This window comes from Gallinula chloropus (genome assembly GCF_964237585.1).
Source record: "Gallinula chloropus genome assembly, chromosome: 6".
Lineage (NCBI taxonomy): Eukaryota > Metazoa > Chordata > Aves > Gruiformes > Rallidae > Gallinula > Gallinula chloropus.
In genome coordinates this window covers 24,647,728-24,672,294 of record NC_140091.1, presented here as the reverse complement: position 1 = coordinate 24,672,294, position 24,567 = coordinate 24,647,728, and the positions used below count along the sequence as shown (strand labels likewise).

Below are 24,567 nucleotides of genomic sequence, written 5' to 3'. Positions count from 1 at the left end.
ATGCACTGGGAGTCTGCAGACACCGTTCCGCAGGGTCCCAATCAGCCATGTCTATCAAGCACCAAAAGCCACGTAGCCACCAACCTGCTGCCAGCTGCACGACAGGTAAGAGCTAGGAGGGCCTTGGTGGGTGATGGAAGGCCCTGTGGTCCTCTGCTCGGTCACAAGTCCTTGGGGGAGGATTTTTGCTTGCTCCTGCTCCAGTTTTCCGTGAGGAAGGGTGAATCTGCGAGCCAAGTGGGAGGGGAATGGTGCTGCTCAGATGTCACCCCTATTAATGTCACGGCAGAGCTTCTCCTGAGGTGTTAATCTTCTTGTGGCATCTTAGAAATGGTCAAAGGGACACAGATGCAGCTTCTAATTAGCGGGTGGGGAAAAGAGAGCAGCCTATTTCTTACCTTAACCCCAGCCCAGGCCTGGCTGGCGCTGATAGTGCAGCGGGACTGGTTCTGGGGTGATCCCCATTTCAATGGGATTAGCGGTGGGCCTTTGATGCTGGGAGGAAACATCAGTCCGTGCTGATGCCTGTGGCTCTGAGATCTTCACCGTCTTTTCATCCCCCCCCCCCCCCGCCCCCTTCCCTATTGCTGTTATTTTAGAACGGTGGGTTGCGTTTCCTTTGAATATTTGTGGCTGGGGTGTCGGTGACACTGTGACTAACACCCAGGCTGAGCGCTGGGGCTGAGCTAGTTAAAAATAAGACTAATTGGAGCGAAAGGAGAATGTGTTGGAGGCGTGAGAACCGCATGGAGCAGAGGCTCTGGTGAAAATTTGCAGATGGCAGGAGCGTGTGCACTCCTTGGATGAAGAACTGGGGGCCAACCTTGGGGCGGGGGGGTCGCATTCCTGCTGACCTGACCACGAGGCTGCTGTACCTTACAGATATCCCTGTAGCACCAAGGGACATCTCCTCCCTGTTCAATGGGTAGGCAAGGACAAGCTGGTAATTTGGCACAGCTAAGAAATACAAGGGACTGGTAGTGCCAGCATCTTCCCTCTGCACCAGAACCCAGAGGAATGCAGTTGGATTCCTCTGTCTGGGCAGCGTGTGCGTGTTGTAAAGGGCTGTGCTCTTGCTGTCCTGTTGTGCTGCTCTTCTCGGAGCCCTGGGCTCCTCTGAAGCGGCTCTAGCTGCCCTGGCAGGATGAGCCTGGCCTTTTGCCCCACAGTCCTTCCATGCAGACCTGGAGACGTCGCCCAGTCCTTGGCTGCTGCAGGCGTTGGCAGAGCTCGGTGTGCACCTCTAGCCAGGCTGGCAGGACACGGGCGATGATTGCAGGCCAGTCTCCTGAGGGCACATCGGTGCTGGATGCAGCAGACGTTTTTTCTCAGAGAACCACCATCTGCTGGAGGAAAAGGCATGAGCCCATCTAACTTCATTTATGTTTTAATTAAGGCTAGAGCAGCAGCCTCCAGAGATGAAAGAGAAATCCTAGCTCACCCGTGCGCTTAACTCTGTCTGTATTTCACCATACAAATATCTATTCAGCTGCTCATGTGTTTAAAGTTAAGCACATGCTCAGGTGTTTTGCTGCAATGGGAGTGACCTCCCAATACCACATTGTGTCCCTGCATAGTGGTTAATAGCCCTAGTAAGTCCTTGCTGTGGGACCTGGGTGCCCTGCAAGCCCCAGCCTTTGAAACAACAGCGATAAGAGCAGGGAAGTGTAGACCTTGTCCATCATAAATGGATTTGCAACTGCAGTCCTGAGATCTCAGGGCTTATTTCTAACATTCAATAAACGACTAGTTTGCAGTGTTCAGCTAGCAACGTGCAGGCTGCTTGCAAGCATGGTGAGTGATGTCTCAGCAGAAAATCAACACTATCTGTCAGCAAGCCTCATTCCCTGGCCCAGGTCGAGCATCAGATCTCAGTCAAAATGTACCAGGGCCGGAGTGTCTGTGCTAGGGGATCGTTGTGGAGCTCTGTCTGTCAAGGTGGATGTGTCTCAGCTTCCCAGCTGTAAACGCCAACTGCATTCCAGACACTGCCATATTGACAGCAGCAGCGATGCTGAAAGCTGGGAGGACTCCAAGGCCGTACAGAGCAGCTCTGTGTCATCTCCAATCCCTTCTGCCTCCCTGCTCCACGCTAACAGCATCCTCTCGCAGAGGCACTGACGCGCTTCTTTACGTGTAACTGCTCCTGGGCATGGGAGCACGTTTCCTCAGAGAACAATTATGAAATTGTAATAAAGTGCTTTAAAGGGGAAATTCTTCCCCTTGATTCCTGCTGCCCGTTGCAGCCCCGAGCCTCCCGTGCTGCTTAGCTGTCGGATTTACATCCTACCTGCCTGGAGGAATTGGGGAGGGAGGCAGGAGGGCGCAAGCTGGGGCCAGGAGCCCTCTCGCAGTGGAGGCATCTGTTCTGCTGCAGCAATCGCATCGCCTGAGAGCCACAAACAAGTCCGGGAGACACTTTTATCATTGACACAGGGGAGAATTTAAATAGCTGCCATGCTCTCCAGCTAAGCTGGAGACAGAACCGTGGATCACACTTTATGTAACTCATTTTTATTTTTAAACACAGCCTTTTGTTTTCAAAGGGAGTTCAACTCGGTGGGTGTCTCCTATCTCCTGCCCTGCCTCGTTAGCACATGTGAGATGGCTTCTTTTATCAAACTTCCCCCCTGCTCAATGCTGTACATCAGCTGCTTGGTTTCCTCACCTACCCCTGCAACTCGAACTCTCCTGGTTTCACCTTCCAGGACTGCCTGCCTAGCCTGATGGGGGGAGAATGATTTGAGGTTTAAGGTAAATAGGAAAAAAATAACCCTTTAAAGGCATTCTGAGCTGCATATGTGGGCCTTTCCTGATGTTACTGGAGCTCCTTTGAAGAAGGAGAAACTGCTCTCATGGTTCTCGTTGCAAGTAAGACAGGTTGGTGATGTGTGTTGTGGTTTAGGAAGCTGGACACGTCTGTCATAATTCCTTCCTGCCAAGACAGTCCCCTTGCACTGGACTAAGTGTGTTTTCTCCTGGAGGCAGGCAGCCTGGCACAAACAGCAGAGCATTGCACATCAGGTGTCAGTTACTAACAGGTTTCTTCCAGCTTTAATTGCAAACAGTGGTGCAGAACAGCAAGTTCTGGGGATAAATTAATTACACATTTGGATTACCCTAAGGTTGGGCTCAGACAGGTACCAGTCTAGATTTTGCATGAATTTTGAATGTCCTTGTGTCAGAAGAGATGAAATGGCACTTTGCATCATGAGAGATGTGCTAGGATTGTCCCCCTTTGGCTGACCTTTCCAGTCCTCCAGCAAAAACCCAAAGCCCCCTTGGGTCGCAGCAGAAGTGGCCGTGGCTGCAGGCTTGTGCTTGAGCCAAAGGCAGGCTTTGCAGCATGCAGGCCACCTGAATTCCAAAAGCAGTGATGACTGTGGGAGCCAGCCGGCCACATGTCACTGGCATTTTGCAGTCACAGAGCCTGCATCACTCAGCACCTTCCAGAGAGATCACTGAGACAGCAGGGTCTCCTGAAAACGTACCAAGGAGTGACTTCACCCATGGGGATGGAGCTGCCAACCATCACAGCAGTCTGAAGAAGCACTTTCTCAGTGCAAGGGACAAACCTTTCAGACTAACAGGTTGTGAAGCACGGCCTCAAACGAGCTCCTTGCAGCGTGGTACCACGGGAGAGAGATGCTGGCACAGACCCAGGAGAAGTCACAAAGCAGGAGCCGGCTGCAACCCCAGAGAGGTTCAAAGCCCTTGTGGCACTGGATCACTGTAATTATGACAAGGTCACAAAGTCAGAAATGAGTGGAAGTGACAGCAACAGGCTCGGCGTGACAGCTTGTTAAGCATGAAATAATGGAATCCCAGAGCTTCTGACCCCTGAGGAAACAGCACAAGAGTGCTGATAGGGGGCAGTCTGCTTAAACACCAACGGGGAGGAGTTTAAGGCAGGCCCACTGGAGAAGTCAGCCAAGAAAATGAGCTGGTAGGTGTAGGCACCTCCTGATCTTCTTTCTCCGAGCTGAGAAGGGTGGTCAGCTGGCAGCCCTGGGAGCAGTGCCCCTGGATCTGGAGAGGCACAAGCCAGAGCTGCCTTCCCAGTCTGGATGGGTATGTGAGGGCAGCCATACTGGAAGAAACAGGTATCTTCACACAATTTTGCCCAGCAAACGGGGACCAAGTGAGACTGGTGGAGCTCTTTGGTCCAGGAGAAGTTTTAGGGTAAAAACCACTTGAATGATGATCAAGGGAGAAGCCACATGGACTAGGTAGGGAGGCATTTGAAACATTAGGGAGAGCAAAAATTACCCTGGAGATGGTGGGGAGAAGGTTGATATCCAGGGACCAGGCTGGCAAATCCCCTGCTACCCTGTCCAGCCAACACAGCATGTGTTCACTGCTTGTGTGTTTGCTGTGAGCAGGTCACGAGGAAATTGCTTTAAAGTATTTCTTGGAGAGATTTAAAATTCTGGATGGGATTCAAGCTTAATATCAAAATGAGTTATTTTATTAAGAGCTTTTAAATAGAAACTACAAAGTAGTCAGGAGGGCTATTTTAGGACTTTGCTATAAACCTCTTCTACTGCCCAGAAGCTTTCTAAAATATTACCCTGTGAAAATACTATTCTCTTTATCTGCAATTTAATTACATTTCCTGTAGTGCTTATGTCCACTTATTTTTTTGTTGTTGTCTGTTAACTCACACCTGGCCCTGGAAAGCAGAAGAGAAAAAACCCCAACCCTATTGATGTTCAGAATTGTCTGTACTTTGCTCCAGGATCTCTGTGAGGTCATGAAAAGGGTTTCCTGATGCACTGGAGAAATAAAACCTGGGGTCTCTGTCCATACTGGTGATGGCTATGAGGTGGCAGTATGTAAATCCAGTGTAAAAGCAGAAGGAGGAAGAGTGGGGACCACTCATGAAGTCCTCCCATCTCTCCCAGCTAGAGTTAGTGTGTTGCAGTTTTGATCCGTTTGAGACTGTGGCAGAGTCCTGGTGTCCAAATAATGCATCAGAATCATCTAGAGCTTTGTCCCTGGAACATTTTGTTGACCTCTCCCACCCCACGATGTCAGTGTGTGTGGATGGCATTTGAGGGGGTGTCCTGGAAGTATTATGAAAACATTGTCACTTGTGGCATCCTGAGGTTACCAAGAGAGAACCTGGGTGTGCAGAAATGCATTTAAACAAAAATGACATGTTAGAAGTTAAACCCTTGGTGATATATTAAATTTGGCTTGGGTTTGGGGCAAGGGCTGGAGCTGACTGTTATTTAACTTGAACAAACCAGCCTGTGGTACCAGAGGCGTGAGATGAACCTCAACCTTCAACCTTGGCTGAGAGGAGATTGTATCAGCCACGGTGGAGGGTTTTTTTTCAGTGCTTGTCTTCTGATAAACTGGAGCCATGATTAATTGGAGTCAGGATGGCCTGGGCTTTGCAAGGAGAGGGTGAGAACAAGGCAAACATTGCACTGTGAAGGAGGGGATCCAGGGTGATGGAGAGCTGGGATTGCTGCTGCAGTGCTACTAATCCCTGTGCTTTTGTAGTCAGTTTTGCAGGACTCTTGTCTCCCCCCAGGGATGTTGGCTGGTGATAATGTGCTATCTCAAGACATGCTTCCTGCTAGTAGCACGGAGACATAAGGCCCAGCAGTGTTTATTAGCAGAGGAGAGGCAGGAGACTGCAGGGTTTCAGGAGAAACCTGGATGTGCTTAACTACAGAGGATTTTAAAATTATTATTATTATTATAATTTCTTACATATTCTTTTTGGTCAATCAACTTGTTTGGGATTAAAAAAGCCATGGAGATCCCATGGCTTGAGCTCTGGGGGAGTCATTGACCCATGTTGGTACCTGTGCCAGCCTGCAGACACCCAGTTGTTCCTGGTGGGCTAACCCAGAGCTGGGGGGCTCTGCTGCAGCCCTACCATGTGGGTGCTGCGGGTTAGGTTGTTGTTAGAGTCACTGGGGTGCACTGGACACCCCATGTACATCCTCTGGAGGACAGAGAGAGAGAAAAGGGAATGGGAGAGTGTGCTGTGGGGTGAGTGCGCTGATGGGGGGCTGTGGGGAGTGAGCGGGGCTGCAGGTGGGAGAAGGGGAGGTGGATGAAGGGATCAGTTACATCGCTGACTCGCCGGGTGGAATGCTTCTGTCATCCCAGAGCCTGCAATGAGGTCCTGCCTCCCCGTTAGGGATTTTATCTTGCCCTGCTGACACTGGGGCTCTTTAATTAAACCCTCCCGTCCCTTCTGTCTGTAGCAGCCCCTGATGATCCGTGATCCGAGGGCAGCAACCTTCCCTGAACCACGGAGGAGCCGATTAAGGCGATGCAGGCGGATGCTCTGTTCCAACATACCGAGAGTGACAACAGCGAGCGCTTTTGCAGGCAACTCCCCCCACCCCCCTCCCTCCCACCCCCCCCCACCTCTACCACACACCTCCCGCCCCCAAATGCTCCCTGCCAGCATTTGGCATCCGCCACCCGTGTGGAGCGGTCCCCCATCTCCAGCCGGGGGGAAGCCGGGGCTTTGCGGCCAGGTTAGCAAGGCGCTGGGTGTGAGGAGGGATGCGGTGAATCGCGCTGATGGGGTGGGCTCCTCGGCAGCGCTGGCGATGAGCGGTGGGAGCCCGCTGCGCAGCCCAGCCCCAGCCTGTCGGGTTGAGGCTGCTGGAAGGTTTTGCTGGATGCGAAAGAGATGCTCAGAGCTGTGCTGCTGCCGCTCGGAGAGAGGTGGGGAGGGGAGGGGTGTCCAAGTGTGACTTTCACCCCGTGCAGGGGGCTGTCTCTCTGACGAAGACCGCTCTGCTCTCTCCCCAGAGCCACTCTGACCACGCTGTCAGCGCAGACCCGCAGCCAGAGAGGACAGGTCAAAGGCAGTGAGTATCTTTTACTCCGTATCTGTCTGTCTGCAGTGCCTCTGCGTTCAGGTTTTTTTTTTTCCTGGCTCTCTCTGCATGTGAATGGATGGTCTTAATCTCTTGGAGCCCCTGAGGTCTCACGGGTTTGGGTTGGTTTGGGGTTTTTTTTTTTAACCTTTGTGCTGCTATTTTTTTTCTATTGGGATGGCTTCTTTATCTGTGCTCAGGTGATCTCCTGGGGTTGGTTTGATGACCTGAATATCATAATTGCACCCCTCCCTTTCTGTCTCACAAGGAGAAACCCCCAAAACACCTCTGTGATGAGACTGGCAATTCTCCTTGGCCAGGGCCCTTTCATAGAGGGGGAGGTAGGATGAATGATGGAGCAGGAGGCAAAAAAACCTCCCGCCATGGATCCTTGCTGGGATGCCTCTACCACACACAGCAGGTCATGGTTCCAAAGTCATAACTGACTGGCTTTATTTGCAATCGGAGGAAAAATCCATGGGGATGTCAGCCTAGCAGTGGGATTGCCTTCATGGGAAATATAGGTCTTGGTGCCCCTGAAGTCAGACAGACTTTGGGATCGCAGGGAAGTTTGGTGCCGCTCAGCTGTGTGGGTTGTTGTTGTGAGGGCTGAGGAGCAGGTGGGAGTGGGGGTGAGCAGAAAGCTGTTTCGTAACAGGACCCCAAAAAGCAGGCTGCTAGAGGTGGCTGTGAGGGAGAGGGCACCCGGCTCTGCTCCCAGCCATCACTTCAGAGCAGGAGTGGAATGGAAGAGCAGGGACTCCAGGAAATTATGTGCTGTGGCCCCACATGCGAGCGGGGCCGTTAATGAGGAAATTTAAAGGGGCTTAAGGAATTACAAGGATTGATTTCAGTTAAAGCGCATCGAAGCAGCCGGTCAGGGTCAGGGATTAAGGAAATGCACTCACTGACATGTAGTGCAATCCCAGTTCCATTAATTTAGTTGGGAAGAGGCTTTGTGCGTTTTTAGTGTAATCAGGTTTTAAAAGGGATGTTGCAATGGGCAGCCCCAGCTCTGGGATCTGACCAGGCCCCAGAGGAGCAGGGTCCTGGCTCCTTTGCACACAGTCTCTGCTATCACCAGTTCCTTAGTCTCCTCCTCAGTTGTTCCCTCTGGACAGGAGGGCATGGAGGCTATCTGGAGCCTGACCCTGTCCTGGCAAATGAGGAACCTTTGCTCACTGCACAGTCCTGCTCTCCGGTGGCGGTCTGTCTCCGTCTCCTGGACCTCACCTTTGCTCTCTGCTGTGAGATTTGTTCAACCAGCTGCCTGTGTGCCAAGGCTCACGGGGACCCTGCCATTCCCTCTGTCCCTTCCCTCCCCCTTGCAGACTGTGCGTCTCCTTGGTGGCTCTCCACAGGCTCCCACCACCCCAAGGAAGGGATGCTTTCTTTGAGTTATTTTTGTGTGAGTGCTTGAGCCTGTGGTGGTGAAAGGACCAGCATCTGCAGCCGCGTGAAGTCCTCCTGTTATTTTATTTGCAGTGCCAGCTTTTCCATGATGCCTGGCCATGACCTGGAGGGACAGGGACAAGAGATAGTTTGGTCTTCTTAGCGAGGTCAGCCCGGAGCCCTGCCCGTTGAGGAGAGACCTTCAGAGGTGTTGAATGATGAGTGCGATAATGCCAACTCCTGCTGCTCTGTGGTGAGCTGTGACGCCAAATTCAAATCACTTTAGACCTGAAGCTGGACTTAACCCACGGTCCCGGTCTTAGAAGGAAATGCTGTCTCTCCTCTGTGATCATCCCTCAATTCTGAACATCTTCTGTTGAAAAACCGACCTTCCACGCTAGGAGGCAAGGATCAAATGGGTTGAGAACAACCGGCCCTCCTTTTTTTGCAGAGGATCCTTTGATATATTTTTAAGTGCCAGGACATGGGACAGTAACTCCCTCCTTCCTGCCTCCTGCAAACAGCCCCGACTGCTGTCCAAGCCAGCCAGTTAAAGGGTTAACTATAACTGGATGCCTGAATGGCTGCCTTACTGATCCCACGGAGGTAACTGAAAAGACATGATGCATCCCTCACCTCTGCCCATCCTGTCGCTGTCTACCTCGTCCAGTGAGCCCTCCAGCTCACTGCTGTGTCCCCTCTTCCCTCCTGCCCTTTCCTCGCCTCCCCACCTCCTGCAGACCCCGTTTCTTTCCCTCTCTTTCTCCCGTGTCCTGTCTTGGAAGTCCTCACCTAGCGCTCAGTGTTCCATGAGAGACAAGCTCCTTGCTCATGGCGCAATCACGCTCTGATTCCCTGGTGCAGTCCCTTGATCCCAGGCATCAGAGAGAAATCCCAGCAGCGCTGCACTAATGCATGTCACACCTCTTGCTGAGAAATCCGTGAGCTTGCTGGAACAAGCGGTGCAGGGAAGACAAAGACTGGGGGCTGGAGGTGTCAGGAAAGGTACCAGAAGGATCCGATAGCAGGCTTGGTGTCCTTTTGAGCACAGCAGGTCCAGCACGCTTGGCTAGGAACGTGACAACTTTGGAAATGGTGTCTCTGCGCTGACAGGTTTGCGTAGCGTGTAGCATCCCGAGACCACCGTCAGGGCTTCATACTTCAAGGCTGTGCAACAATTCCTGTGACCGAGTATCTCCAGGGGTTTTTTTTTTCTGTGCTTGTTATATGCTGTGAGCTGCCTGTGCTGCGCCAGGGAGACACTCGTTGCATTTAATTAACATTTAATTTGCTTTAAGATTACATTAAAATGTGCAATAATAGAAACTCTCTGAAGGTTAGGAAGAGAAGGGGTTGGGGGGTGGGCCCAGGCATGCTACAGATTGGCTCCGTCGCTGGTGCTGAAAGTGTTCTGTGAGAGTCACATATGGAAGGGAAAAATACTGTGCTTCCCTCTCCCTCTGCAGTCACAGAAAGTACCTGGCACCTCTCTGGTTAGCAGGGCTCAGAAAAGGGCTTTCTCCAGATTGGAAGTGGGTCTGGCAGCTGAGAAGCGTGGACCAGGTCACTAAATCCTCCTCCCACGGTCCGGAGGAGAGAATGGCCTCACTTGATGTCCCAGGAATCTGTTAGAAGAGATGCCCTTGGGCTGGCAAGGCAAATCACAGGCTCTGCCCTTCTAGAGACCATGTAAAACCAGTAACTGGCACCTGGATGTGTTCTTTCTGAGAGGAGAGATGCTGGTCCTGCATAACGCACGTGTGTGTTGTGTTTCCCTCTCCCTTCGTGTTCCTCCCTGTCCCGGGGTTATGTAATGAAGGATGCTGCGAATACGCCGGCGATCCCGGGAAGGAGCTGGCGAGGGCACGAGGGACCAGCGGAGGAGCGAAGGCTCTGGGGCTGGTTGGAAATTTAGAGGGAAAAAAAGCAATAAAGCCATTTTCTGTCTGGGTAAGCCCTTTGGGAAAGAGGCAGCTTCAGGCTGCTTATGTAACCCTGAGACTTAATGAAGCTGCTTGCGATCCTGGCCGGGATCCTGTGGCTCTGCAGCGCAGGTTTACCTTGCAGGTGCCTTGCTCCCTCTCTTCTTCCTCCAAGAGGAAGCCCTCAAGCTTTGGTACTTGTGCTGGGTTGTGGTGACTGATTTCTGGTATTGCTGCCTTTTGCTCTGTTCCCACACCTGACCAGAGCACGTCTTTCCAAGAAACCATCCCAAAATGCAGCCTTTAAACCCCTTTTTGCCAGTCCAAGCAGCTGCAGGACTGGTGTGAGTGAGCCCTTCAGCTGTTCTGGTTCTGTGTCCTTTAGCCTCTGCTTGGCATCCCACTGGAGATGTTTTGGGGGTCCCTCCCATGGATGAGGGAACCAAGGACCCGGGTTCGATGAGGCACAGACCCACTGAGGTTTTTTTGGTTTTGTTGGATTTTTAAAATTTTTCTTTGCCACTCTGGCTAGAGTTATAATCATCATCTTCTTTGGTTTTCCCCTGCTCACACCCCTGCTCCCCCACATCGACCACAGGAACAGAGGGATGAGGACTCGCCTGGGCTGCCTGTCTCACAAATCAGACTCATATAATGATTTCACAGCTATTCTTCCGGACAAGCCCAACCGGGCTTTGAAGTGAGTATAGCTGCAGCATCCCACCCCACTCCATCTCTGTCCTCCTTCTCCCTGCCCACCACCTCCCCCCGCCAAGTACTATCCTCCTTCTGTTGTATTTTGTGTAAGCTGTGCCTAGCTCTTTCAGCCACAAGGAAGGAGGAAAACAAAGCAGTGCTGATACAGCAGGAAAATACCTGGATCATGGATAGGAGCTCTCCCGTGAGACAGGACACGTGCATGACGATCCCCGCTGCTGTACGTGGGATGTGTCAGTGCATATTTGAAGATGGAATTTACCCCACTGTCATCACAAACTCAAAGTTTGTGTCAACTGGGTTGAAGAGATGACCAACAGTCCTCCTTAGCTAAGCTTTGTTGTTAAACACTACCGAAAAGGCCCATAGTAGTTCGCATAACACTTCAGGTAGAAGCTCCAGGCAGTCCAGAGTCCTGATTTGAGACGAGGGGGATGGGGTTCTTCTGATCACAAGTCACTGCTTACATCTAGGCCAAGAGTCTAACCTTCCTCTTAAAGCCAGGAGAGAGAGACAAACACTTCTGCAGGGGTGGGTTTCAGTTCACTGAACTTTTGGCATTTACAGTGTAAATTTCTATATCTGAACTTGTTCCCTGAGCCTCCGCTTAGAGTCAGTGAGGACAAATTGGTCCCTTTTTGGGTGTGATTCATGTGACCTGTTTTACCTGCCTACCTTGGGGGTGTGAGATGAAGAGAGCCAAGTCCCTGCAAGTCCCTTGGAAATCTCCTGACTGATTCTAAAGGGAGCCCAGAGGGGCTTGCTCACCTGGAGACCTCTCCATTGTAGATCTCTGAAGTTAGGTGAGAAGAATCCAGCATTCCCAGGTGTCCATATTGAACAGCCTCCAAGGGGATCAGCAGCCATGGGTTGTCTCTAACTTGCCTCTTTCTTTACAGAAGACTGTCGACAGAAGAAGCAACAAGATGGGCAGACTCTTTTGATGTCCTCTTGTCCCATAAATGTGAGTAGGGATCAAAATCTACCTTTCTTCCCCTCCTACCCTTAACACTGGTTGTGGCCAGGGCTAGTGCACTGCCTAGCACGAGAATGGTCCCTTGGGTAGCTGCGTACTGCCCACCAAGCGACCATTACAGTAAGTTATAGGCAGGACTTGTCCTCTGGTTAAAAGGTGATGGAGTGAGTTTCTGTGGGTTCCCTTCTTGGCTTTGCTCCTGACCAGGTGATCACAAGTCACCAACCCAAGGTGTCCCATTGTCCCGCTCCTGGGGAGGCAGGACCCCTTGGGACCACTCTGTCCGCACGAGCAAATGGCAGGTTCTCAGCTTGCAAAAGCTCCCTGAGATCAGTGACAGTGGCTTGTCTCCCTCCAGCTGCTCTCTTGAGCTGCTGTGCAGCTATGCCTTCGCTGGGACTGCTCCAACATGGCACCACGTGTGGTTTGTAACCTTGAACACCTGCTCTGGAGCAGAGAAACGGTGCGTGGTGGCCCTTTATTGGGATCTAATTTACAGTTACCAGTGCAGACCTGAAAACTTCACATCCAGAAACTGTATGCAAACATGTAATTGGCACACCTTGCTCCATTCAGTAGATCAATCCAATCCCTTCTCTTCAGAAAACACTATTCTGCTTCACCAATGTTCTGGTGCTGGGCAGTTATAAAAGAGATGGTGAAGTTCACGGTATAGGTTTGTTAATGTGTTTCTGTTGGAGAATAAAGCAAGAGAGAGTCAAGGTCAGGGAAAAGTCAGTGCAGGTTTTGATTCTATTGTGATAAGGAGCTGTCTGGCTTTCTTAGAGATTCAGGGTTTTTTTCCACACTTGTATTTTAAAATATAAGCGTAGAATTATATTATTATTTTAAATAAAGTGCAATTTTGCTGGATTTCTACTGAGATGACAGCAGTTTTGGCAGGGAATTAAGTGACAACTTTTAACAGGCTGGCTGTCCAAGGCAGAAAAGCAATATATAATTTTAGCAGCAGTATCTTGTTGAGATCATCGCTCTTGCAGCCAGTAGAAAAAAAAAAAAATTAAAAATTTATATATATATATAAACAGTGTAGCTGGGTATGGCTGAGGGAACATTTCTTTTGTGGAAATTCAAAATGAGAAGGGGAAAAAAAGGCACCAAGGAGGCTATGGGGTGCACTTGGAGGATGGTGATGGGGGAGGACAGGATATTCAGTGTTATGATTCTTAACTCAAGCCCCTGTTCCTCCTTCACCAGTGCAAAAGTCTAAATTTTCCTTATTAGCTCCAGAGTGCAGCATGAGTGGTTTGGTTACAAAAGCCAGTGAACTTACCTGTCTGTGTGCTGGCATTATATAGACTGCTGCAAATGTGAAATCAAACCTTGGTTCCATTGTTTCACCCAACAGCCTCCACAAGAGAGCCTGTGTTTATTAATAAATTAGCCTTGTGGGGCGATAAATGAATTATCGGGATATTTCCCATCTCTGGAATGGAAGGGTAATTCTGTGACAACTCACTGGCACCTAATGAAAAATACTCGGTTTCTAACAGCAACAGAAGACGATCTTCTGAATTTAAATCCGTAGAACTGCCTGGGTTGGAAGAGACCCTTTAGATCATGGAGTCCAACCACAGCCTAACCCTGCCTGCTCCACCTCTAGATCGTGTCCTTAAGGACTTCATCCACACGCCTGTTAAATTCCTTCAGGGATGGTGACTCCACCACTGTCCCGGTGCCACTGCCTGGTGATCAGTGACAAAATAATCAAAAATAATATTTGTTATTTAATGAACTACTTTCTAAAGGAATATATACCAAGTGCCCTGCACCTGAAGCCTCTGGAATTCTGCCCTAGCCTGGCAGTCAAGGGTTATAATGATGCAAATGGAAACAAGCTGTGTTTTCCTAGGAAACCTGCTTTGGCAGGGAGGTTGGAGCCGATGATCTCTGGAGGTCCCTTCCAACCCCTAGGATTCTGTGATTCTGTGAAATCAAAGTGTTATTTTAGCTACACTGGTTTAAAGGAGAGAACAGTCTCTATCCATAAAAGGAATAATTTTGTAAAATCATTGTGGTTTTGCTGTGTCTTAACTTGTATCCACAGCACAGAAGAGTTGTCAAGGATCTCTTATAAAAGCAGAACAGGATGTGATTTTGCTGGTAGAGATGTGCTGATATTAGACATGTGAGGGAGTCTTGTGCCTTCTCTCACCAAAATTTCAGGGTGAGGGATGCAGTGCCAGTCCTGCCTGCATCTGCCTGTAGTGAAGCCCCCAATGCCAAAAAGAGTCCAGAACTGTCTCAGTCCAACTTCTCTGGTGAAGAGTATCATCCAGGGAAAATCAGAATCTGTGCTTGGGGGGCATGGGCTGAGCACCAGAGGGGCTCTGGGAGAATTTCCCCTGGGGCTCACAGCCTCAGCAGGTATTCTGTTTCTGCCCAGCATGGTGCCATTGAACCTCCTTCACTAGACAGACAGCTCATCTCTTTTGGAAGGGAGATTGTGATGCTGATTTTGAAGGGGGGGGGGTCTGAGTGGCACTTTGCGCCAGTCAGATCTTATGGTGAGTGTGGGTCCTTTCCAGCCAACCTGTTCTTTGGGGTGGCAGGGAAAAACAAACCCAGAGTGCTCACACAGGGCTCAGGAGCTGGATGTAGCAGCTGAAATTGGGGCAGTCTATGTGCTTAATATTGAAAGGGCTTGAACAGATGCAAAAGAGAGCTCTGAGGAGTGGAAAGATGGATCAGAGCTCTCTTAAGTGCCAAGGTGAGCGGGCTGCCATCCTACATGGAGCGGGCTCACAGGGGGAAAGGCAAACTACTTGTATTCTTCCACTTCCTAGTTTTGTCAGTCTCCAAATGGAAGTGAGCCAAACAGGTGGTTGGGTGCTATACAGGTTTATGGAGAGTGCCATCCTGCTCATTTTTGTCAAGTATCCCTTGAAGTGTGCTGTGGAGCCCCACCATTCCTCCTCCCCCCATTGTTCTAATGAATAAACTCTGTAGGTAACGTTTGATGCTGACATCCTGCTGCCTGGCAGCATCTTGAGTGCAGCATTGAAAACCCCTGGGTTTTGAAGCAGTTGCATGTCTCCAGCCAAAGATTCCCGGGCTGGGCAATGCCCCTCAGTATAGAGCAGTCTGATTTGGATTAATTCCCTGGGCATTTAAAGAACAATTTGTCTTGATGTTAGCAAGAGATTGTGAGTAGGAAAGGCAGAAGGGCTCTTTCTGTCCTTCCTTTTGCACTGGCACAGGGATATCAGCATCCCTCAGCCTAGCCCTCACAGGGTAACTGCTGCATTGTCAGCCCCAGATGAACAGGTCAGAGCAATGATCTCCTGCTTGGTTTTGCTAACGAGAGAAGAAAGTCAACTTGAAATCTTAGGACCAGCCAGTCAGTCCCCTTTTTACAGCAGGAGCCTCACCTGAGCTCTCTGCAAGAGACACAAGTTGAAGTGTTCCCTTGGGTCAGGGCTTCTGAGCACGGCAAGCAACAGGAGAGAGGAGTTTGATCCCTACTCTAGAGTAGGAAATGGAAAATAAGAGACAGATTGCATGTAGCATCCTTCGCTGGGCGGGCAGGGAGGAAAAGCAGAGGGTTTAACATGCTGCGCTTCGGGGTCTTTTCCCGTTTTGTGCCAGCATGGGTTAGCCATGGCTCTCAGGGAAGTGGAGCTTGGAGTGGTCCACAGACTGTGTGTGAATGCATGTGAGTAACAGAGGAGTAATCCCCCCCTCTGTACCCATGCCCAGGAGGCACAGGCTGGCCATCCAGATGGAGATTTCTTTTGACAGGCTGCTGGAGGGAAACACAAGCATGTCTCATTCTGCATCCCTTGTGGGGCTGGACACATGGCTTGTCATTTGTCCAGAATCCAGCAGGACAGTCTGTCCTCAACCCTTAGTCACTTTTCAACAAAGCATCCAACATAGAAAACCTTTGTGTTGAATTTCCATTTTTATCTCAAGGGTGATTTCCCCTTCCCCCCCCCCCAACCATGTTTTGTGATCTCTCTGCTTTTCTGCACAAACTTTATTGTCCTCCTCCCCCTTCTGTTGTCTACACAGTGCTCTTCCTACACAGCACAGGAATATCACAACCTACTCCTGGGTTCTTTCTAAGCCAGAGCAGCATTAGCATTGTGCTGCTGACAGGCAGCTAACCCTCACCGCAGCAATGCCAAGCGGCAGCGGCAGCACGTAGATAGGCTATACAGAGCATTGTGGCCTTGCCTCTTCAGTCCTGGACCCAACATGCTCCACAGAGCAAATCCTTTCACCTGCCAGCTGCAGGGACTCAAGCTTCACTCCCCACACAAAGGTCCGATTGCCTCGATGCCGTGAAACGTGCGTATAAAATACAGCATCGGCGGTCACTTGCTTACTCTGATGGTGGCTGCTGCTTGCTTATTAAGCTGTCTGCCTGAATGGCTGAAGCCACCAACCTCAGCTCTTCCTATTGTTGCTGAAGCCTGTGGGGCTGTGCTGTGTTTTGTGCTAGTTGGTTCAGTCCCTTGCTCCACAGCCCTTCTCACAGGAAAGGATCCCTTCTTTTGGCCGCCTGGGCAGCCAGGAAGGCCAAGGGCATCTTGGCTTGTATCAAAAACAGTGTGGCCAGTAGGTCTAGGGAGGTAATTGTGCCCCTGTACACGGCATTGGTGAGGCCACACCTCAAGTACTGTGTGCAGTTCTGGGCTCCCCACCATATAAAGGACATTGAGGTCCTTGAGTGAGTGCAGAGAAGGGCAACCAGGCTGGTGAAGGGGCTGGAGGGCAAATCATATGAGGAGTGGCTGAGGGAGCTGGAGCTGTTTAGTTTGGAGAAGGCTGAGGGGAGACCTTATCACCACCTACAACTACCTGAAGGCAGGTTGTAGAGAGGTGGGCGATGGTCTCTTCAGCCAGGTGACAGGAGATGGGACAAGGGGAAATGGCAAGAAGTTGTGCCAGGGCAGGGGCAGATTGGATATTAGAAAAAAACATTTTACTGAAAGAGTTGTCAGGCCCTGGAACAGGCTGCCCAGGGAGGGGGTTGAGTCACCTTCCCTGGATGTGTTCACAAAAGGGTTGATGAGGTACTTAGGGATATGGTTTAGCATAGGATGGGGATGGTTGGACTTGATGATCTTCAAAGGTCTCTTCCAACCTTGTGATTCTGTGATTCTGTGAAAGGATCTCTTCTCTGTGTCCCAAAGGACAGTTGAACAGGATGTCAGGAGCATCTGAGTCTCGATCCTCGCGTAGTTCTTCATCTTGTCTGGCAGTCCCCATCTGTAAAACACAAATCCTTGTCGCAAGTGACCCGCAGGGTTATACCTGTATGGTGTGCTGTGAGATCTTGGGGTGGGTTACCTGTTCATACTGGCACAGTCCTTCCTGACAATCCTCGCGTGTGTTCCCTGGTCTGTTGGAACGGAGACTGTGTGTTTTGAAGCTCACGTTTACACTGCAAAAATAAAAAGCAAATGTCTTCCACTCCTCTTTACTGTCTCCCATGACATCCTGATAGCAAAGCTGAGAGAGCATGGGATAGATGAGTGGGCAGTGAGGTGGGCTGAGAACTGGCTCTAAGACTGAGCTCAGAGGGTGGTGATCAGTGGAGCAGAATCTGACTGGAGACCTGTGACTAGCGGTGTTCCCCAGGGCTCGGTGTTGAGTCCAGTCCTGTTTAATATCTTCATTGACGACCTTGATGAGGGAATAGCATCCACCCTCAGCAAGTACCTGATGATACAAAGCTGGGAGGGGTGGCTGACACACAGGAACACTGAGCTGCCATCCAGCGAGACCTGGACAGGCTGGAGAGCTGGGCAGGGAGAAACCAGATGGGATTCAACAAAAGCAAGTGTAGAGTTTTGCACCTGGGAAGGAATAACCACTTGTATCAGTACAGGCTGGGGGTGACCTGCTGGAGAAGAGCTCTGTGGAGAAGGACCTGGGGGTCCTGGTTGATGACAGGTTGGCCATGAGCCAGCAGTGTGCCCTGGTGGCTAAGAGAGCCAATGGGATCCTGGGGTGCATCTGGAGGAGTGTGGCCAGCAGGTCAAAGGAGGGGATCGTCCCCCTCTACTCTGCCCTGGTCAGGCCCCACCTGGAGTGTTGTGTCCAGTTCTGGACAGGGATGTCCTCGAGAGAGTCCAGAGAAGGGCTACGAAGATGATTAAGGGCCTGGAGCATCTCCCTTATGAGGAAAGGCTGAGTGAGCTGGGACTGTTCAGCCTGGAGAAAAGAAGACTAAGGGGGGACCTTATTAATGTTTATAAATATCTTAAGCATGGGATGCAGGGGGAATGGCCAGCCCCTTTTCAGTGCTTTGTGGAGACAGGACAAGGGGCAATGGCTGCAAGTTGGGGCACAGGAAGTTCCACACCAACATGCGGAAGAACCTTTACACAGTGAGGGTGAGGGAGCCCTGGGACAGGCTGCCCAGGGAGGTGGTGGAGTCTCCTTCTCTGGAGATATTCCAGCCCCGTCTGGATGCCTCCCTGTGCAATATGAGCTGGGGAGCTGCCTGGGCTGGGGGATTGGACCCAATGATCTCTCGAGGTCCCTTCCAACCCCTGTGATTCTGTGATTCCTTCAGATGCTTGACGCTTAGTAGCTGAGCTCCATTTCTGCATCTTCCTTTGATCTGCTCCATCTGTAGTGATTTATTCCTCAAGCAAGGCCCAACAGTTGTCTTGAAAGGCCATGCCTCTATACCAGTACACCTCTGTCTCCCTCAATGGCCGTGCCTTTATGTTAGGGATATCTTGCATCTGAAGGCTTTGAATCCTGCTTTTAATTTCTGTGCCTTTTTTGCAAAGCATCCCTTTGGAATTGCAGTTTTTTGGTACTCTGACTGTCTTCCAGGATATTTCATGAGGCTGACTCAGTAAATGATGCTCTCCTGGTCATATCACACTGCAAGCCAGTGCAGGTCACCCCAGTAAAAATGCTGTCCCATTTGGGTGGGGTGAGCTTCAAAATGCTGGTCATTCACGAGCAATGCCTCCTTGAGAAGCTTTCACGTGCAGGAGGAGATTAAAGTCAATGTCCAGGTCAAATTCCAGCTCGGATAATGGCAGTCCCCATACCTAATTGGCCTCCTGCCCTTTTAATTAGATTTCTTGTTGTTCCACAATAAACTTGTGGGCAGCGATTTACTGCCACAGGGTCATCAGGGCTCCCACCTCAGAGCTCCTGCTGCCCAGTGTGGCTGTAAACGCTGGCAGGCAGTCAAAGGCTAATGATGAAATCTGCAGAGAACCAGGCAGTGCTGAGTCCAGGATGACCTCTCCTGTGTCCAAGGCCACCTCTGCAGGGTCCTCCCACATCCGACCTCATCATTACCAGCTCTTCAAAGGCTGTGAGGAGGACATGGCAGGAATACATAAAGAAGTGGAGAACAGCCAGAAGCTGTTCCTCCATCTAAACTTCAGGATAAAAAGCAGTTGACTGACACGAGAGCAGGAGGCAGAGCATATGGAAACCTCCTGGTCCCGGGAGGGACCCACTGCTGCTCTCCAGGGCAGGGCCGAAGCAAACACCTTTCTCACCTCATCAGTCATGAATATGTCCCCCTCTTTTAGCCCATCTTATGTTGTGCAAATATAATGTTCTGCAGATGTTCTATTTGCTGTGCACAGCCGCCGTTTCTGCAAGTGATCCTCTGTCAGTGCTGGGGCTCTGAGGCTGGGGAGGGGGGGAAAGAGCTCTGAGAGGACACACAGCAGAGACTGGTATAGTCATAACACTGTGCTTGGGTGCTGGAATATTTAATGTCAAACCTCTTAGGAGCAGATGATATATAAAATGACATACATCTCAGGGAACTGCTGCTTTTTCCCTTTTGTGTGTGCTTCTTTCTGAAGACCTGTCAGCCTGCTGTTATGTCTTGTCCTTTTCCTCCTGCAAAGACATCCTGCGCTGTTCTCCAGCCCTCCACTTGCTCCCGCACCGACCCTGTGAATTTTATAGGCATTAAGGGGGACACGGGTCTGGAAAATTTTTATCTCCTAGATTGGAGGAAGGGGAGCAGCCCTGACCCATCTCTCTCATTCACTGTGTCGATGTACTCATGGAGAGGCTCAAAGCAGCCACGTGCAGTGCGGTCCTGACAGCTACCCACTCCCAGAGATGGTATTCTCTGCTCTGCAGGCTTCTCCAGGGCTAGCATCACATTACTGCCCCTGTCTCAAACCCACTGTTTGCACTGTTAATTGCTCTATAAATGCCTTGGATAACAGTCTGACACCCTGATCTTCTCCTCCTAGTGTGCTAATTAAGAAGTGGCAGATTGACTTGGTGTGATCCAGCAGTTTCCGTCCCTCCTTAGGGCTGACAGGGTGAAGCAAGTGAAGCTGAGATGGGACGCACCCGTTTCAGTTGCCGGTGCTCTTTGCAGAGCCCGTTAATGAAGGCGCTTTGAGGGTTAGTTTGTAGTTTGGTCCTGTCTGGTCTGATACCCTCTCTGCCTTTCCCTTCGAGAATCTGGGCAGTCAGACATCTCTGCTGACTTCTGTGCAGAAATAGGATTGTTGGTTACTGTTCAACACTTGGGGCCGTTTCTTAGCACTTGAGGCTGGGAACCCAGAACTGAAAAATATCTCTGTGCCCTAAGTTATTACCAGAAACAAGAGAAGCAGGAATAAGGTTAGGATGCATAAGGGAGAAAAAGGGCAGTGTTACATTGCTGCTTCTCCTCGTATACCTGGTGCAGGTGAGAAAACAGGGACAAAGCTGTAAGGCAGTTTGTGATGGATCCTGTGACACTGGTGGCTCCCATCCCAGGTGGGCCTGGGCTTGCTATGGACACGTGAAAATGACCTGTGCTAAGCATCAGGCATTGCTCCTTGGGCTCTGTCCCAGCTCCCCCGGGAGGAAGGAGGGGAGGCAGCACTGCCAAGGTCCCAAGGGAGGGCAAGTGGAGCCCCCAAGCCTCAGGACTGTAGGAGTTTCAGGTCCCAGGAACTCTCGTTGGTCTTTGTCCATCCCTGCCCCACACGCACGTGCTGTGCTCCATCACCCTTCAGAGGGCCTGATGTTTCTGAGTGCATTCCCAACTCCATCAGTATTTTTAAACACTTGCTTCGAAATAGCTAATGCTGACTTAGGAGGTTTCCAGTCATAAACTACGAATATTCAGACTCTATAGACAAATTTTCAGGCCCTAAAGTTAGAAACACGTTACTGGAAAAAATTAGAAGCCAAATTTATCCTAAGGCTAAAGGAAAGAAAAAGGGCATGTGTGAAACCTTCAGCTACTTCAACTCTGCTGCTGCCATTCAGGGAAAGGAACTGAAAAACAATAGCTGTGTCCATAAATATTCCCAGGCTAGGGGTTTAGGAGGACACAGATTGCCTAATAAATCATTCCACATTTCTAATCTGCCCTGGCTGACTCAGATTACATTACTGAAATGTCACAATTGCTGAGCATTAACAAGCGATAAGAACACTTTTACCACCAACTAGACAAGTAGTAATTATGCTGTGTCCTTTCCCTCTCCCCTTTCTTGTCGCTGTAGCAGTTAGACTCTCCCAGATCCTTGCTCTGTTTGAGTAAGAACTAAGAATCTGTCACCAGGTAGTAAAGCAAAGTGACAGAAAACATCAGAGGCAAGTCCACAGATGCTGTGTTTTATTAAAGGTTTTTCCTTAATGACAGATAGGACATTACAAGGCGCTGTGTTAAACACGCACAAGATGCTGGGGCAAAGAGACCATATCATTGAGGCTCGACATTTTCAAGAGGGACTTCTCAAAGGTTAGGTGCCCCCATCTCAAAGAAAAGATGCCTTGTCCTATGTTAGCTGGCAAAACACTTTTTCAGGGCCACAGGAAATGGTGTTTGGCTTCGTAGCAGCTCACGAGACTCCAGCTGATGGAACAATGTAAGTTATGGATGTATCCTGGGACTGCAGACCGTGGGAGAACAGCTGAGTGGTCTTTGGTAGGCAGGGGCAGGTGGAAGGATGTCTAGTGATGAGACCGCTCCCTTCCCTCTTTATCCATCTGTTTAACTCCCCGCATCTCCCTTGCAGATGGGCTGGCTGCTTTCCGTGCTTTCCTGAAGACAGAGTTCAGTGAGGAAAACCTTGAGTTCTGGCTCGCCTGCGAGGACTTCAAGAAGACCCGCTCAGCAGCCAAGCTGGCCTCCAAGGCCCAGCGGATCTTCGAGGAGTTCATCGATGTGCAGGCTCCTCGAGAGGTGGGTATGCCAGCACCCTGAGAAGGCAGCAAGCAGCATCCCTCTGGCGCAGAGAACAGGTCCATCTTCCAGCCGGTACCCGCGGGGATGGGGAGGGGGGAACGAAGGGGCAGGGAGTCCCTCCCTTCTCTCTCAGAGGTGATGGTGAGGAGTGGATAAGGAGGATGGGAATGCCATCCTGCCTGCTGCGGCTGCCTCTGCTCGCAGTGACTCATCCCCTGGTGAGGGCAACTACTTTGACGATGCTAAATTAGTCACAGGCAGTGAGTTCACTGGCAGCCGCAACCTACATTTCCTAACCTCTATGAGCTTCCTAGGAGTATTTCACCCTGCTCTCTCGTTTACTGTCAGGCCCCAAGCAGGCTGCCGGGCTTGCTGATCGCAGGACATTTTGTATAAGAGCATCCCACGAATGACTAACTTGTTGACTCTCCGGGGAGGAGTCTTTATGTGCTGACTAACTCCCAACTCAATTAGCCCTCCTAAAAGATGCGAGCAGTCACTCAGAGCTGAACAACAAGTGCAGTCACAACCTGAAGCCTGGAATTGTTAAGTCCTCTTTCAAGTACTGACAGACTGATGCAACTGTCAGATCCCGCGTGGTGATGTCGGGTTGTGTTGTTGTGTTCATAATGCAATCAGGAGGGTGCTTACCATGCCCGTTCTCCCACGGCGGTGATCCCGTCAGACTGTGCAGGAACTTGTCACTGTACAGGTCACCCACCCGCCCCCGGCGAGGGGACCCTCCTCAAAGGGTTCTCTCCTCGCTCCCTCTATGAACTAGGAAGGAGCACCCGGGCTTACACCAAGCGGTGTGGGCATCGCCCTCAGGGAGCATTTTCCCGCTGTTACTGGTGAAGCTGGGTGAGGTTCTGTCAGGACCGCGGGGTTGAATCTGGGTTAGCGATGTGAGCGCAGGTTGGATGGAGCATTTCCTAAAACCTGATCCCGTGGCCATACTTTTGGCACGCTAGAACGTGGAATGACCCAGAGACGGCACAGGGAGGTATTCTTTATCCCTGTCCTCTGAGTTCAGGCAGGCAGCTTTTACTTTCTAACTCCTTTAAGTTTGGGCACTGAGTTAATGACAACAAACAACATCTTTTCAGATGGTACTTAAACAATCACCCTAACAAACACCGGGTGCTTTGCTAGGGAAAAGAAACCCGGAGGGCTCGGGGTTTGTTCTGCTAACAAGCAGCAGCCATAAAACCAGGGCAGTTTATTTGTCCCCGCAAAGCGGCTGTTAGGAAGAATCAAGCGGTTCATTCCATAACAACAGAGTTTAAAGAAACATTTCACAAGAATGAAGGAATAGTTTAAAAGTTCGTTCACCCTTGTATCAGGAAGGTAGCAAGGATAAAGGGAACAGAGAAATCTTGGCTGACAGGAGAGAGGTTAGGCTGAGTCAGTGTTTTTAGAAGGTATGCTTCACAAACCTGTGCTTAAGACCCCTGAACAAGAGTGATTTGATTTCAGAAGTGGCCAGATCAGTAGAAAACTAGTTCAACTTTTCCAAATTTGGGGTGGGATCTGTAATGCTGGATCACTAGAGCTCAGGGGGCTGTTTAGGTACGGATGAGAGTAGGAGCTTGATTGTTCTGCTGCTTTTTAGAGCAACAGCTGAGGGGAAATGCGACGTTCTAAGCAGCCAGACCACTCAGTACCAAACCCTCTTCTGCTGTTTTACCCAGGTGAACATAGACTTCCAGACACGGGAGCTGACAAGAAGAAACATGCAGGAGCCCTCCCTCACCTGCTTTGACCAAGCTCAGGGGAAGGTGCACAGTTTGATGGAGAAAGACTCTTACCCCAGGTTCCTGAGATCCAAAATTTACACAGACCTGCTGTCTCAAACCCAGAGGAGGCTCAGCTAGAGCAGCGATGGGGCCCTCAGAAACCACGTGCTTCCCACAACAACCAAAACCCATGTCTAAATGTGAATTATTTTCTTGGTGTTAAAAGCAGCGGGAACGAGAAAAGACAGCGAAGAGAAAGAGGAGGCTGCCAGAGCATAATCCTGACGTGGTATTAGGACTCTCTGAGTTTCTGTGGCTTCTTGAGTTAGTGGTAGCATCTCACAGTTGTTGCCTCTCTCTAGCACAAAACCATAATCCCCTCTAGCCATGGGGTCATCTGTTGGGAAGGCGGGTTTCCTTTAAAATCATTATGTTGCTTTGTGTGTAAATAACACCACCACACCTTTCCATCCTTTGGAACCTCTCCCTGCATTTGGAAGGGCCCTAAGGGCAGTTCTGAAACTTGTGAAGCCAAGTCCTGTCCCAAGCCTCATCTCCCACTCTGGCTGCTGGGGTCCGGAGCCAGAGGAAGGAGAGAGGGGAGGGAGAGAGATGGCAAAGGCATGTGGTTCGTGCTGCTTCCCGGTGTGGAAATCATCGGCAAGCTCAGTTCACCTTCCCATTTTGGTTGCACATCTTATGACACCAGCTGCTACCCTCTCACTGCCCTTTACCTCTCAGGGATGGAGACTGAGAGTTTTTTTTCTGTGTGACTTCTCACGGAGCCGAGTTTCTTTTCTCACGAGGA

General features: G+C 50.4%; 1 protein-coding gene across 2 annotated transcripts; it reads left to right on the top strand.

Moving 5' to 3' along the window:
• On the top strand, nucleotides 1-23,897 carry LOC311193668 (regulator of G-protein signaling 8; the record flags this gene model as incomplete). Of its 2 annotated transcripts, XM_084266578.1 has the most annotated exons (6): nucleotides 1-105; nucleotides 6,787-6,845; nucleotides 10,767-10,868; nucleotides 11,785-11,849; nucleotides 21,854-22,020; nucleotides 23,715-23,897. In XM_084266578.1, the coding sequence occupies 6 exons, from the start codon at nucleotides 1-3 to the stop codon at nucleotides 23,895-23,897; spliced, it is 681 nt and encodes a 226-aa protein (XP_084122704.1). The 2 variants fall into 2 exon arrangements, with proteins under 2 accessions (XP_084122704.1, XP_084122705.1); XM_084266579.1 differs by lacking the exons at nucleotides 1-105; nucleotides 6,787-6,845 and adding an exon at nucleotides 8,827-8,852.
• Between the last annotated feature and the right edge of the window lie 670 nt (nucleotides 23,898-24,567).